Source organism: Aptenodytes forsteri, unplaced genomic scaffold, assembly GCF_000699145.1.
Source record: "Aptenodytes forsteri isolate BGI_AS27 unplaced genomic scaffold, ASM69914v1 Scaffold208, whole genome shotgun sequence".
In the NCBI taxonomy this organism is placed as follows: Eukaryota; Metazoa; Chordata; class Aves; order Sphenisciformes; family Spheniscidae; genus Aptenodytes; species Aptenodytes forsteri.
In genome coordinates, this window is record NW_008794963.1 from 3,617,985 (window position 1) to 3,634,442 (window position 16,458).

The 16,458-nt window shown below is 43.9% G+C and overlaps 1 protein-coding gene across 1 annotated transcript in view; it reads left to right on the plus strand.

Annotated features, from left to right (window-relative positions):
- Positions 1-16,458, plus strand: part of LAPTM4B (lysosomal protein transmembrane 4 beta) — a 72,167-nt gene that overhangs the window by 35,642 nt on the left and 20,067 nt on the right. The window contains exons 3-5 of the mRNA XM_009275511.1: positions 3,261-3,334; positions 3,976-4,098; positions 12,221-12,319. Of these exons, the coding sequence (XP_009273786.1) occupies positions 3,261-3,334; positions 3,976-4,098; positions 12,221-12,319 (296 nt within the window). The remainder of the gene's footprint in view (positions 1-3,260; positions 3,335-3,975; positions 4,099-12,220; positions 12,320-16,458) is intronic.

Consider the following 16,458-nt stretch of genomic DNA (forward strand, 5'->3'; position numbering starts at 1 on the left):
TCAAAAAGCCCGTAAGCCCACAGCCCACCACTGCAGAAGCTGGGACATACGGAGGATGACCATGAGGGAAACAGAGCTCAGAGGGTACCCTGCTCGTTGCAGGGGGGTTGGACTAGATGGCCTTTAAAAAGGTTCCTTAACCCAAACTATTCTATGATTCTATGAAATTACAATGACAGCAGCTTCCCCTTAGATACAGTGAGTAGGTGACTGGGATTAAGAACGGACAGAATAAATACATGAGCAGTGCCTTCAAACTGATGGTTAAAAGAAAAATATTGATCCAAGAGCCTCTTTTATAGGAGGTTCAATTGAGGTTAGTGGCTACAGACAGCCATTTCCACTTCTCTCCTTTTCTATGACAGCAGCTTCCCCTTAGATACAGTGAGTAGGTGACTGGGATTAAGAACGGACAGAATAAATACATGAGCAGTGCCTTCAAACTGATGGTTAAAAGAAAAATATTGATCCAAGATCCTCTTTTATAGGAGGTTCAATTGAGGTTAGTGGCTACAGACAGCCATTTCCACTTCTCTCCTTTTCTTTCATTACCTCAATTGTACCTGGCCTGTTCAAAATAATTTTGAATTCACAGGATGTATGTGGGCAGCCAGAGTAAAGTACCACACAAATAAGAGTGTCTGAAGAGGCTGCGGTACCTTGTATCAGTATAGGTTTGTTTTGTGGGTGCTTCTTCCTCTTGAGGGCAGAATTCAGATCAGATCTAACAGGCACAGCACAGCCTTACGGCTCCTAAAAAGCTGGAGACTGGTCATGGCAATGCAGCTCAGACACCTACACTGGATGTCCGGATTCTCTGCACAAAGAGGTGAAGGAGGTGCCTCTGAAGAGCAATTTGGCATGAAGAGCAATTTGGCATAAAGACCAGTTTGGGATGCACTGAGATGTCGTCCCCTCCTGACTTACAAGCAGGGAGCCCAGCTGCCTCCCGATGGCATTTCCAAGCGCCCACAAGCCGAGCTGCGTAAAGCCACCAGTTAGGAAGCAGTGAGCGCAGGGGTGCAGCTAACCTCAGTGCTGAGTGCTGGTGCCTCTCCTGCGTGAGACCTGCTTATTTTGACAATAAGACAAAGCTTCAAGCATTTGCACTGTGAGTAAGGACATCTGGACTCCAGGCCCTCATCAGACTACAGTGGTTTAAATGTGCTCCTCCAAGTGCCCAGGAAAGGGGCCCCATCCATTAAATTAGGAAGTAGCCTGCAATAGGGCTTATTCTGTTGCATTTGAGTCCCTGTGCAATCACATTGACAAAATTTGGGGGCAACAGTGAGAAAGCAAGTGTCCTGAAACCCAGGACACAGGCAGCGTCCTGGGAAAGGGGAGACCTGGGTTCCTAAATCCTTAATCGTGCTATTGGTAAGCACAGTACCCAAGGAGCCTGTAGCCCAACGTACATAAGCACTCTCTGGAGACGCCCTCACCAGCCAACGACAGTCTCTTCTTGCTCATTTTTCCGCCAGCTTCACAAGTCTCAGGTTCCTCTCTGCTTCAAGGGCCAGTAGAAATCTGGATTAGTGCTGGCAGGAGCTCTGCGCTAGTGCAGGTTTGTGTTCCTTCAAGCAAAGAAGGGTCGAGGACTGGGTCCTTTGTCTTCTACATGGATGATTGTACTGGTAGGCTGGAAAAAATGACACGCGATACTTAGTGTCTGTCCTTCCTCTTCAGCCATAACCCGGGTGAACCTGCACTGCTACCTGGTGGCAGTAGGTGAGACCTGTCCACAGCTACCAGATCAGGACCTTTCAGGGACTTTGATGCAGGCTCCAGGGCACCTACCCAGAACCTCATTTTGATGCAGCCAGGGAGGTGGAGGGACTGTCCCTTGCTGCGGGATGCTCCTCATCATGGGCTGGAGTTAGATGTTGTGGCAACTCTGTGATCAAATGGAGGCATCTTCACACTTTGAATGCCTCCAAAGTCAGGCAGTGATGGGTAGTGAACAGCCTGAATACCATCATGTATTTGTGTGTCTGAAGTCCACCAAATGTCTCATCAAGGCAGGTAGTTTAATTGGACCTGGTGACAGCAATGTGAACAGCAGGTATCTCACAGATACCCACAGAGCTGGGTTCTCTAAAGTCATGTCCTATATACCTCATGTCCTCTCTCCTCTTCGTGCACTGGCTTAGCCTCGGAAAAGTGGTTGCCATATTCAGTTGCACTCCCAAACTCACTATAAGGTCGGGTTCAGAAATACACTTCTGGTATCCTGACTGTGGCCTGTAATATCAAGGGAGGTGTACAGGAAAAGACCAAACATATGCAATTTTTTCCCCCAGGATCTCCTTCCAGCTCTTCGTGGCTTAGGAACTTCTTGAATCTAATAAAAAGTTAATTGAAAGCTGAGCAGCAATAGAAGAAAAAGATAGGAGTCCTGTAATTACTCCAATCAAAACCTTAAAGAGTATTTTGCTTCCTTTACTACTTCACCTTTCCTGACAGCTATACATCTTCATTAATAAGCTGTATATCTCTGTAGTATTCTTGGTTGAAATGAAAATTTTCAAGATGTTATTTCTGCTCTAAGATGCCTCTACCTGCCAGTTTGGTTTTAAAAATTCATTTCTGCTTTTCCAAAGTTTTTAGAGATATGTGAGCAACAGTACACAGCAGCTACTAGTGCAAAAACAATCTGTAGTGCAGAAAATCAGACACTTTCTGACTACAGATGTCATCATCACTGACAAGATAGTCTTCTCCATGTGGCTTGGATCATCCCTTTCTTCTGTTACCAGATCTTTGACTTTGCTCTTAACACGCTGGTTGCCATCAGCGTGCTCGTCTATCCCAGCACAATTCAGGACTACCTCCGCCAACTGGTAAATCACTTGATGTTCACAAGCCTTTGGGGGCTTTGGGGGAAAAAACTGTGCAAGGCGCACAGTTTGTCCTATATTTCTAGCCAACAGTTTATTGTTGACTTCCTATGCAGCCCTTGAAAAGTCTGCTCCTGATTTTTCAAAATCCTTCAGAAAAATTAAATCAGTCATGGCACCTCCACAGCCTCATAGAGGCTGCAGAGGCTTGCACAGTGTAATCACTGTCTGTGCTTCTCATATTTAGGAGGTTCCCACAAGAGCCAGAGATTTCCTACAGCAATGGCTGAACGAGGCACCTGACCCCATCTCCACCCCACTTCCCACACTGCCCTTTGAGATGTTCTGCATGAGGTAGATGGAAAAATAACTGAACCAAGCTCTGAATTTATCAGTGATCATTTTGATGTGTTTCTCTTCCAGATATGTGCATTGCCACAGCAATTTCTCTTCTTATGATTCTGATCTGTGCAATGGCTACATATGGTGCATATAAGGTAATTCATTATATTCGGTGAAGACATGAATCAAGTGAACTACACAACTCTGTAGAAACAAAATTAAGAAAATTGCTTTCTAACAATTTCTTGTTTAGTTGTTTAGCTGAAAACTGAGAGGAAAAAAAAAAGTCAGGCAGCAGAACTGATTGCTCAGATCAGCGATATCCCAGGGCCCCGTGCTGTAGGCAGGAAGACTGCCCAGTTGTGTTGACTGTCTGCAGTTTCAAATATGAGTAAGCTCTGGGCAAACTCTGAATTCAGAGAACTAAATCTTGTTCCTACCAAAATTAAGGGATTTTTTTCCCATTCACCTCCCAAGTCTGTGGTTTTTCCCAATATTAATCCTATTACTTAGGGGAAAAAAGAGTGTCATGTGGTTTCTAAATGTCCCAGTACAACAAGTTGTGGGACTTACTTACACCACATCTATTACTGCAGTTCAGCAGCCAAGCTGGCTTGGTCAACCCTTTTGGCTGAATGTCATATTTCTTTTAGCTGATTTAACAAGTTCTTTTCTCTTATGGCTTCATGAAATGTAATGCGTTGTGTCAAATATTGCTTAGATTTTAGTGTAGCAAGACATATATCCTTCTATTTTAACTTGTGGCTGATGAGTTTTTAATTTATTTCCTTTTTAGCAACATGCGGCTTGGATCATCCCTTTCTTCTGTTACCAGATCTTTGACTTTGCTCTTAACACGCTGGTTGCCATCAGTGTACTCGTCTATCCCAGCACAATTCAGGACTACCTCCGCCAACTGGTAAATCACTTGATGTTCACAAGCCTTTGGGGGCTTTGGGGGGAAAAAACTGTGCAAGGCGCACAGTTTGTCCTGTATTTCTAGCCAACAGTTTATTGTTGACTTCCTATGCAGCCCTTGAAAAGTCCTCTCAGTCCTTGCTAGTCTGTATTCAACATCCTTGCAAGGTTACATTACTAACTTATTACAGTATTTGTGCAGAGCTCTGGAGTTTTGCAATGTTGTGGAAGCTCTCAGCACCACTTCATTTAGAATGACACGCATATTGCAAGACATAGATAATAAGTAATTGCTTTTGGATTCAGAGTTATTGTGCTCATATCCAGCGGCTTATTTTTGGTGCTATTTCAAGGATGTTTTGTTGCTCCTTTTAATTTATTTGGTGGCTTTAACACAGATTTCATTAGGCAGGAGTTTGATTCAATGTAGGTTTGTTTTTGCTAGAAAATATTATCAGAATCTGTCTTAGGGACAAGTAGAGGCTGCCTTCTTGCCATGGTCTACTTTGGCCAAACATCCGTAACCAGTATTGTGCAAGGTTACAGGATGTGATTGCAACCACCTACAGCAAAGACAAGAGCCCACCACCTTCTGTCTCATCACAGGACTATGTGCCATGTCCAACAATATTCAGGTGGAGTTGCAGAGCTCTGGGGGAAGCTAACGCTGCCGCTGTGTCTGAAAATCTGCCTTGGGAACCTGAATACAGATTAGCTTGGCTGTGAACTTTGTTATGTGGATGGAAAACTAGCTAGGGCAGTATAAATTACGGGTAATGAGAAACAGCAGGCAGATAAGTAGCCACACAAATCTGCAGGAAGAGGCAATGCATCGAGCCAGTGGGAGCTGGGATTCATCAGGGGCCTGTTATCCTTCACCTTATTTAACACCTGCCTGCATTCACGGCTGATGCTACACTGGAAGAAAAGCAGAGGAATAATTCAAAAGGTTCTCAGAGATATGAGTGGAAAAGAGCAAATTACAGCCGTAGCTTGGTGAGTGCTTGAAGCTGCCGCTGCTGCTGGCTGGAGCCCTCCTGCCTTTCCTTCGCCTGCAGTCCCTCGCTTCTGCAGCGGTGCCAGCCCTTCTCTTGTGGCAGCACAAGCGTCTGTGTGGCTGCAGGAACTCGCCCCCCTTCCCAGAGAATGAGTTGTAACCAGGTTTTACTCAGTCTTGGTCACTGTGAGAGAACGTGAGGGGATGGGATCAGGCTGGGAGCTGCGCACCGAAAAGCCCCTGCTCTTCTACTGAAAACCTGGTGCCACGTCTGGAGCTGGCTCACCAGGAGAGCAAAGAGCAGCTGATTCTCTCAACATGTCTGCTAAAACGTCACTGTCATTCCTGCAGATAAAAAAATAATAGGCCCTTCTGTAGCAGAAATACAAGGAGCTGGCCTTGGAAGGTGTTGGGAATGGTGCAGCAGAGCATTTTGTGAGCCACGTTGCTGCTCTGGAGCATTAAAACCTCTGGTTGCACATATCTTTGTCTTGCTGTTGTAAATCATTTTCCGGACTGGTAATGAAATGCCGCAAGACTTCGGGAGGGCTAAACTGTCAGTACTCAAAAGGGCAAGGGGGATTTCCAGGACAATTATAGGCTGATTAGCCTGACATTGCTACCAAGCAGAATAAGAGAAGTGCTGAGATGAGAGTCAATTGATAAAGGCTTAGAAGAGAAGAATATGATTAATGACTGCCAGCACGGTTTCACGGAAAATCAGTCCTGCAGGCAAACTCATTTTCTTTTACGGACAAGATTACTGGCTTCGTCAATAACTGATGGGCAGGGGCATAATAGACTTTTGTAAGACGTGTGACTTCGCAGCGTGATACTCAGAGCAACAATAAAGCACTAGATCGATAAAGGATGTATCGAATGAATTAGGAGAGGTTCGCTGGCAGACTGCAAAGGGCTGTAGTCAAGCCGACCATCTGCCAATGGGTTTCTATTTTGGGTAGAGGAAGGTCTCCAGGAATCAGCACTAGGTCTCATGCTCTTCCTGACTTCCATTAATAACCTTGGTACCCAAGAGGCCATTCACAAAGGCTAACGTCAGCCTTGGGAGAGCTTCCCCAGGCTCACTGTCTAGAGGAATCAAGTCCTCTAGCGGGAGGTTGCGAGCAGGAGCCTAATCTAGCTGTTCTGTATCATCCTCTGAAAGACCCTATCCCTGCGTTGCCCGAAGTGAGCACACCTCTGCATTTCCCAGAGTCAGTACTTGTGCCTTTTCCCAGCAAAATCACTTCTAATAAAACCTGTCACTGACACAGAGATTAATGAAGAAGTAAATAACACTAAGGACAGAGCCATTAATCAGAGTGAGCTAGACTAACTGAGAACCTGAGTTCAGTCATTAATGTGTGCTACATTGCTAAATGAAAAAAAAAAGTAAAAAAATGAGGAATATAAATGAGCATATATTATGGCAACTGTACCTGGGATGCAGTGATCCTGTAAGCATAGTGAACTGCTTAAGTGCCAAAACAAGAGTCCCCAGGTTTTTTGCTGTTCCCAAAAACTGCTTATGGGATTTTTGGACAATAATGAACGGTAACGGAGAGGAGACTTCCCTTCTCAGTTGGTGACATAGGTTTCATCTGCCTGTTTCTGGGTGTAAAGAACAATGCTTAAAAGTCAGAAAACATGCAGAAAAGTTCCTCCAAAAACTATATAAAAGCTGGATACATTGTAGTATGATGAGAGACAATCAGCTTTTCCTGCTTCATTTACCAAGAAAGGAGACCAAGAGGTGATGCCGTTAGAGTTTTCATATGCAGAATAATGAGGTATTAAAATGCTGTTAAATTAGATGAGAGGCATAAGATAATGAGTAGCTAAAAGCTAGTCCAAGTTAAGTTCATTTAGAAACAAGGAGTCATTTCTATTTTATCATTCACAATGGAGATTAGTGATTGGCAAAACCTACCAAGAGCTGTGGTGAACTTTGTACAGTTAATGTCACCTGTTCAACAAAGTTTTGAAGCTGTTTTGAAGCTGTTCTGCATCAGCTTTGAAGCTGTTCGTGCCTTCTGTGTCTCAGCTGTGGTCCCAAGCACAAGTGGCTCAGCAGGGTCCCTCAGACCCTTACCAGGAAGGTTGGCAAAAGGATGTCACGTTTGATTCAGAGCAAGTACAGTCTCTCTGAGTGGGCAAAAGCAAAAGAAAAGTGGAGATCACATCCACTGCTATCAGATACTCAGACACACAATGAAATGAAACTGAAAACAAGTTTTTCAAATTTTTAGCAATAACACCATCAATGCAGTGCTAGCGCCCAAATATTGTTAAACAGGCTTGTACCCATGGACTTGTTTCCCTGCCTTTTAATAATACTCATGACAGATAGGTTTGTCATCTCAAACACCATGTTTAGAACAAGACTGCAGCTAACACCCTTGTCCCCGTAGGTGAGACCTGAGTCATGCCAGTTGGGTGTGATCCCTCCTGACAATTTATAAAAAAGCCCTAGAGTCATCTTGCCCTCACCCCCTTTGCAGAGGTCAGCCAAGGTAGGCAGAAAGCAAGGAAGGGGATTGTGTTTCTTTCTGGCATTCTTACAGATTTTGTTCCTCTAAACCTGCTTTGAATTTGGGGAATGATATTTTAGGGAGTGCAGCTCCATAAGGGAAATGAAAAATCCCAATCGTTCTTCAAATCCGTTATTGACTATCTGGAAGAAGGTATGCATTAGGTAATGGAATATATTTGGCAGTCTCAGAAGAACAGTTTTTTCTTGCTCTAAGGTCAAAACCCCATGTTTTTAACCATTTCTACTTCCCTGCACTAGTATCTGGAATTATGTTATCTATTCACTTTGGTGCACATCTGCCAGATTTCAGTCTGTCAGTGATGAGTTGCAAGCTACTGTGAAACCCTCCATGTACTTTTAGCAAGATGATAAATGAGTAGGCAGAGCCCTAGCTGAAAATGTTGCAATTGTAAAATACAGAACATCATTGTGTTCACAGGGTATCTGGTACTGTCAGCCTCTATTGGCTGCTTCTTTCAGAGGTGCAAGTGTCTTTGGAAACTTTTTGTTGCCTTTTAATACCCCGTTGCATACAGGTGTGCCACGTAATTCCCATAAATTGCAAGAGCATCTCAGCATGAAGGGTCATGTAAAATAAGTAGATGTTACAAATCTAGCATATGAAATGTTGTATGGCGATCACATGTGATAAAACTTTCTAAGGGTTATGTTGGACATCTTGGTCATTATCACTGTCACTAGAAAAACAAAAACCTTCACATACAGTAAATCCAGCATGTGTAAAATAAAAATCATTTTGGTTCTTGGAGCAATAGTGGTCTAAAGCAGTTTGACCTAAAGCATATTTCTTTTCTTTAGCCCCACTAAATCTTTGATATATGGGCTTTCTAAAGCCTTCAAATTAATCACTTCATCTTCTGTCATCTGATAACAGTATACAAAATTAGTTGAAGCAGAGGTGCAGAACCGGCTAGTCTGCACCTGAGTTATGCAAACTTGTTTTTTATTAAAGTACAGGACTATTACAGTTCATCTAAAGAAAATTTCAAAGTATATTAAATAGCTTTACTATGGGACTACCTGCAATGCTGCTGTCTAACAATTCAGGTGGTATCAGTCATGCTTTTGAATCCTAGGGGAAACGTCTAGAGAACGTAAAAGAGATTAAACCTGAAGAAATTTTTCCTATAAACTATAGCTTAAAAAAGGAATATCCTTTCTCACATTTTTAATGCCATTTTATAATTCCAAAGAAGAAGTACTGCTAACTTCGTAGCAGAGCTTTAAAAATTCTACAGACACATTACTGTCTTCTTTCAATTTTGTAAGATTCTGATACTCAGAGGATGGCAACTGTTGAATGAGAATCCACACCATCTTTTAAAGTGGATTTTTTGTGGTCCAGGGGGAAGGAAAACGTGAAAGGTTATGCAAGCAGGCTAAGGGAATGAGAAAGGGCTTCAGTCTTGGACTTTTTATTCTTCTTGTGCATTTGTACAATATCGATGCAGTAGAAACACAGTTTCCATGCAAGTTTCAGATTCTTTTTAAGTGTCTAATAGAGCTTTGCTATGTATAAGCAGTAATTTTTTTTTAATTGAAAGTTTACCAGGTATACTATTATGCACGAAGCCTTCTCCATGTCCATGACAAGGTTATAAAAGACACTTTAATTATGATTTTAGCATGCCAGTGCCAGACCACTACAACTACCTCTTGTTTGTATAGAAAATTTCATCATGTCCTGCTGAAAAATCACTCCTGTATTTCCAGTGACGGGCTTGTTTTTTCCCACCCAGCCATATTTCAGTCTCAGCTTCGTCAAACCTTGCACAACATTTGACACTGAGCTTTTCCCAGAAGTTGCAGCACTGAGCCCGGTGCCCGGGGCCTTCCCAGCAGCAGGATTTCAACTACTGGTCTCCCCACAGGAGAGCAAACCCCCAGCACAGGAGCAGAATTTCTCTTCCCACCTCATACGCCCACATAGGTGTTTAAACTTATCACTGCAGTTGGTGGAGGGCAATGGGTCTTTGATTCATCTGAACCACTGTTGGTACCCATTTTCCGTGGGAGTGAATGAGATTTTGGGAGCGGCTGCTGCCGTGGGAGGATCCCAAGGGCCTCCTGATGGCACCAGCTCCATGATGGTGCCTGCACCAGGCGAGCCTGGAGCCAGCCAAGATGCTTCCCGTCATCTTTCCTGCTTCTTTGCCAAAAGCTGCAGGTTTTATAAATTGCTTTTCCTACTGCACTGAAGAGGTTTGTAGTTATGAGTCCAGATTAGGCAGCTCTTAGGCCAGCCTGGGCAAGCCAGCGTTAAACGTCTTCTGGTCAGCAGGTGCCACCAGCCCAGTTAGCAAAGGGAGTTTCTTCCACACTGACCCACTGCTCCTGGGCTATTCATCGTAGCCCCAAAAGCTTTTTCTCCCACACAGCAAGCTGGAAAACCCCAGGAGGGGTCTGCTTTGGTTTTCATGCCCTGCACCAAGATCTCCCGGGCATCTGTGGGTGGGGTGACCGCTGCATGGGTGCAGCACCCACCGCCTCGCTGGGGTTTGCTTGCACCTCACATCTCTTCAGGACAGAGACCCAGAAATCTGAGCACAAAGGGGACAAACCGCAGCATTTGCTCCTCACATGCTCTCCTGGCTTGCTGTTTTCAGTGCTGAATTACCGTCCTTTCACCTGAAACACTGCTGATGTAAGGGAGGGCCCAGCGCTGCTCTGCAGCACATGCTGCTCCCAGACTTGGCCAGGGCTCATGGCTCCAGCAGATGTTCCTGCTTTTCAAGGTAGCGGGACCTTTCTTGGTCATTTTCCTGCCCTCCTCTTGCCCCCGTGCAAATCCCAGTTGAGTTGACCTCTGGAAACAGGCCATTAGGTTATGGCCGAGACCCCAGCATGCAGTCATCCAGTCTTTGACCAGTGACTGCTCCCCAAAAACCAGAGCGTAGGAGGACCAAAGCCTCACTAGGAGTTTTTTATTACATTCACAAACTAGTGTGACTAGTTTTTTAATGGTAGGTCAGTGCTAAAAAAATTGTTTTGGGGCAGTTTTACTGTAACTGTCCTTAACTAACTGGACTTTCTAACCACGTGCATGGCCTACCTCCTGCAAGCAGGAGGGCAGGCTGTGGCATTAATACTTAAATTTTCTGCATATAAGGTTTATGTTTATTTTTCAGTGCATCTTTTCTTGGCATATACTCTTGCTTGCTTCATCTCTGGGTGACTGCATCCGCTACATTTAGCGATAACCTTCTGTGGAAAAAAAAAAAAAGGAGCAACTTATTGAATTACAGCAAGCTACTTTCCTACAGAGCTGTACCTCAACAAAGAAGATAACATGATAAAAACTTCAGCCATGAAATTCAGTACCGGAACAGAAACATTGCTGTCAAGAAGCAGAAAATGTGCTTATGTAACATTTATCTGCAAACGGTTACAGCTGCTGTTGATGTTAACCACTCTGAACCGTTCATGGAAGCACTAAATCTATTCTCACTAGCAGCTGTCCAAAAAAAAGGAGAATTTCCTGATGCAGTGGGCTGAGTTCCGGTATAAGGTGTATTAAGGGGTTACTCTGGATTGACACCATCATCACCAAGAATACAGTTATAGCTCGGTCTAGTTAATTGTCCTGACAAAGATGCAGAGCTGGCCTGGTTAAGTAATTAGACCAGTAAGGAAAAAGGGGGTTATGTGTGGAAGGAGCTAATGCATTCAGTTATAATGAGCTACTGTTGCAGTGGTGCTATCTTTTGTCAAGAACATCTCTGTGAGCAATGGTTTATTCTAACTGAAACAGGAACTTGTGCCTTGCAATATTTCAAAACTATTTGGAACATTCATTTTAAAGGCTGTGCTTTGTTGAAGCAATAACAAATATAGTAAAACATTTTTAGAGGTTGTTTTTCAGCCAGTGAACCTAAAGCGTTTCACACTAGAGCCTACGCTAAGTAGGAAGATTAATTTTGTCACCTCCATTTCATGTATGAGATAACAGGACCCGGAGCACATTTCAATTTGAAATCATGACATTGCCCTCCTGTAGGACCCATGCCTCCACGGGGCATGCACTTAGCAGCACTAACAAGTGCTCTCAAATTTAGCCAAAATAAGATGGAGCAGAATAGACCCAATGTCTTTTGATCAAATATTTAGGTGAAAGGACCAGGTGCTGTCCAGCTTTTCCTGCTTTGACTTTCTGGAAGGAGCTGCCACTTGTCTTTGGCAACCAGTGCCAGTATAAGATAATGATTAGTTAATAAGTACAGGACTTGCCTGCTGTTGCCCAAGATGGCAGATTTCCTGCTGCAAAGCTCCCAGAGAGATGTCCTTTGCTAGTTTGTGTCAGATACAAAACCTGTGTGCACAGAGGAAAAGACAGCCCACACCACAAAGCAAAACGCAAATCACTCAGCCCTCCAGTGAATGTTTGGCAGCTGAGTCTTTGCAATGCCTGTTCCAGCCAAACTTACTGAAACTGGTCATTGGTGTAGAGAGCTCCCGATTTAGTAGATCACAGCAAGCTTTGTAACCTGTTAATTATAGAGTGCACTAATTGGATGGCTCTTAAATGACTCGTGAGATTAACTTACAGCGTTCTGCTTATTTTTGCTTATGCAGCCCACCAATTTTCCCTACAAGGAAGAGATTATGTCTGTGAACCCTACGTGTCTGGTTGTGATTATTCTCCTTTTCATAAGTATCATTTTGGCTTTTAAGGTAAGTGCATTACTGTGTATAAAGTCTACTGGTAATGGGTGGAATGTCCCTTGCTGGGAGGCCTGGCTTTAGAATAGATCTAGGGAACTACAGACCAGGCAGCCTGACAGCTGTACGAAGCAAAGTGATAGACATTATGGAAAAAAACCAGAAAAATCTCATAGACAAACACATGAATGTATAGGCCACAATGGGGAAGCATGATGCTTGTAGGGGGAGCTCATGACACATAAAACCTTTGAAGGAGTGGGTCATCCAGTAGACAAGGAAGAGCTTGTTGATACAGACTTCTTGGTTTTTCAAAAGGTGTTTGGCAGAGTCTCTCATCAAAGGCTTTAAAAAACACCCTAAGATGTGTAGGGACAAGAGGAAAGGACATCTCACAGACTATAGCTAGGAAATAGAGAATAAGGATAAATTATCAGTCTTTACAACAGTGAGACCCATGCTGTTCAGTATATTCATAAAAGATCTGGGAAGGGGAAGGAAATGTAAGAACAACATTTTTTTGCAGTGTCATTCAAAATAGGGAAAACAATTGGCCAAGAAAGCTTTGCAGAAGGATCTCATGGCACTGAGCAATGAAATGGCAGAGAAACTCAGTGGTGATAAGTTCTAAGTGGTGGGCACAGAGGAAGCACAATCTTGTTTCACAGACACTGCAGTGGACTCTGAACCAAGCATGACCACCTGAAAAAGGGATCTTGTAGCTGTAATAGATAGATAGATAGATAGACCTGTAAAAATATGAGCTTACTGCTCAGTTCTGGTCAAACAAGTAAATCAAATGCTAAGAATATTAAGAAAGGAATAGAAAAACCAGAAATCTAAAGATTCCTTTGCCAGTTTTGATGCCTACCGCCTCTGGAAGCATGCATTCACTTCTGGTGCCCTATCTCGAAAAGGGTGTTGTAGCGCAGGTAAATAGATCCAGACAATCCCTCCTGGGAGGGACAACATAAAGGACTGTCACACCAGGCAGCAAAAGGGCACAGGGAGTGATGATTTATTTGCTGTTATGCAAACCTCGCGGGTGAGAGGGCTGGAGGTGGCAGGTACCAAATGAAGGGGAGATGTAGCATCGGCCAGTGCAGCCGGAAAGGGCTCATGTGAAACCCCTGCACCCAGGTTTGTGGTCCAGCGAGGTCAGCCCCCACCTGCTGTGCGGGGCAGAAGTCCAAAAGGAGCTCAGAATAAGATCAGACAAATCAACGTATGAAAAACAACCACGTATGGCTCAGCTGGTCCCCTGAGCCTTGGACCTCTTGGAAAGTATGCCGGTATGTTTGCCCTCTTCTTGCACCCTTCTGCAAGTTTCTCACAGTGCAGTGCTGCCTTTCTTATATTTCTCATGTTGGGTTTTATTTCAGAATCGTTCTTGCTCTTTCTCTGCAAAGCAATTACGCATTAGATTAGAGAAGTCCCAAAGAGCCACAGTGACACCAGGGATATTGCTTCCAGACAACACATTTGACAACACGAATAGGGAAAGTTATTGTGACAAAAGAGGTAGATTAGATTATTGAAGCTACTTCAAAATTGAAAAAATAAAACAGATAGGGTATTTTAATGTGCTGTTGGAAGTGATATTCACTTTTCTTCTGTGATTTAGAAATACACTTTAGCCTTCTGGCTTTATATGTTCACAGCCATACAGTTGATTTTGTTTGCACCATTAAGAAATGTGTATGAATGTAATAAATACATAGATCTGTCAGGTGCCACAAGGGATGTGCTCTATAAATTTCTCAGATGCAAGCACTAGCTCGTTTTTACCCCAGGTGCGTCTGGTATTTCATTGACTAAGTATGGCAAGGAAGTCTCAAGCTTATAAAAAAAATGCAACTAAAATTGGAATGGCAAAAATACTTACAATAGAAATAAGAAACCTAAGAAATTAATAGTGCAAAAGATTCATTTTGATTTAAAGTGGCTAACACATGTTTTTTCCAAGAGTATATGTGGCTCTCATAATGCTCATTCTAGCAACATTTCATTGTGCAAATGAGTCACAAAAGGTATGACTCACGCAGAAACACATGCTAAATTCCAGTTAGCATTTTCATTTGAATTTCTTGTGTTTCCAGAAGAGCTGCTATGCAGATTTATGGAATCTGCTCCATGAAAAGAAAGCTGGACACTATCAGATGCATCACACTTTATCACTGATAGACTTAACAGATGGTACCACGTTTATATACTGAAACTGAAAAGGTACTGTGCATAAAAATATGCCTGAGCTCCTTCTCCCTCTGGAATTCAGCTAGAAACAGGGAGAGAAACCAAAACATTGTAACCTAGGAAAAGCTACAGTAGGAAAAGCTGCATTCAGCTGGTGGGAAGTATGAAACAGAATCACATAATTCCTCAGAAACATTTGGCATCGTGACACTTTTGTTTTGGGTGCAGCTACCTGCAAAGGAAAACACAGAAAAACACAGCAGAAATCAGTATTAGATGGTGGGTTTGTGCTTTGCAGTCATGGGATTGTGAAAAGGGAAGGGGGACAAGAGAGGGTAGTAAGAAAGCGAGCCAACTAACCACAGACAAGCACTTGTCTTTTTAGTCCTTAGGATTTACTTGGATCTGAAGCAGCTAATGGATATTTCAGGTGGTTTCACGCAGAATCTTTTTCAGAGTAGACCAAAATGTGTTATTCCATTACTGTGTTTGTCTAGAAACTAAACCAGAGTTACATACCATGAAACATAGGTGTTTCCTATCTGGCTGAGGAAGGACATCCAGCAGCACAAATGCGTTTATATACATGTACACAGGACTTCAAATGGCATATAGCCAACACAGTGGCTTTCGAATCGCGCCCTCCTCTGCAGCTGGTTTGGGGAACAGGACCTTGGTTTCCTCAGGCCAGCCCCAGCTGCTGAGACAGAACAGTTGAGGCTTCAACCTCCCCCTCCCCACCTTGGGTGAAGCCCCCCAGGCCCAAATAAGCTAGGCTCAGGTGAGCACAAACACAACCAGAACAAACCTTTCCCCCAGGCTGCCCTGAGCACTCCGCAGCTGCAGAGTATGGCCTCCTCTTCTTTTTTGGCCTTTCTTTTTCTGGAAAGGAGGTAGGAAAAGGTGGGGCAGTGAGACAGGCTGGTCTTCAGCAAACTGAATATTAACCCTGGTCTCCATAATATGCCTATAACCTGCGTATGCAAGGTGTCGAGCCTGGAGATGAGAGCACTCTGCATGTCCTGGTGTCCTCAGCAGATGGGAAAGGGTGATGCAGAATGAAGTTCTGTGCTCACCCCGAGAGGTCTCGTGTCTCAACCCAAGGGATGCCTCCTGGCAGGGGGAACCCTGACCTGCAGCACATCGCACCGGTGTCTGCTACCTTCCCGCAGGGGCGATGGAGCAGCAGTTGGGACCATGAACACAGCCCCGACAGCCAAGCTCCGATCCGCACTCCCAGGAATGGCCAACACAGAGCCACGAGGTTGCCATCTCTTCCACGAAAGCCTGGGACAGGTCCCAGCACTGGCCTTGCTGGTGGCAGGGTATTTATAGGAGAAGCATTTCTAAAGCAGGGGTCATTTGCTTTAAATTGCACACCCCAGTATGTGTGACTGTGAGCCAACAGATGATGTTCTGGCCCGTATAAGGTGCCATTTAAAGTGCTGCAGGCCAGTGGTTTGGTTTGACATCATTAATTCTTTTCAATCACAGCATTTCTTTGCAGTTATAAGGAGTGGTTCTTGTACAGCCTTTTTATACTCACAAGATACACATTCTAGTGTGCTGAGAAGATGGATTTAATTGCAGATTTCATCAGCACAGCAACCCATTGTTTCTCCTTCTGCAGTACCAACATGTGAAATACATATGGCCAACTGGTCTGCCATTAGCATCCCTCTCAAATCTTCATATAAATTTCAGTTTGTGTAGAAATCTTTATCTCATTTTCACCAGTTACTGAAGACCAGCCCAGCTCTGTCAATAGAAAATTCAAAGCAGCTGGAGAATAAAACTGAACTCGGTGCAGACAGCTCCTAACCTGTGGGTGCTCTGTCGTGTCTGCAGCGTTCACCCTGCGCTTGCTGCCAGCGAGGGAGCTGCCCAGAGGGCTGCTGTGACCCAGATCAGCACAGACTTTTCCTTGCTGCGTTACAAGAAACGGCAGGATACAGCAA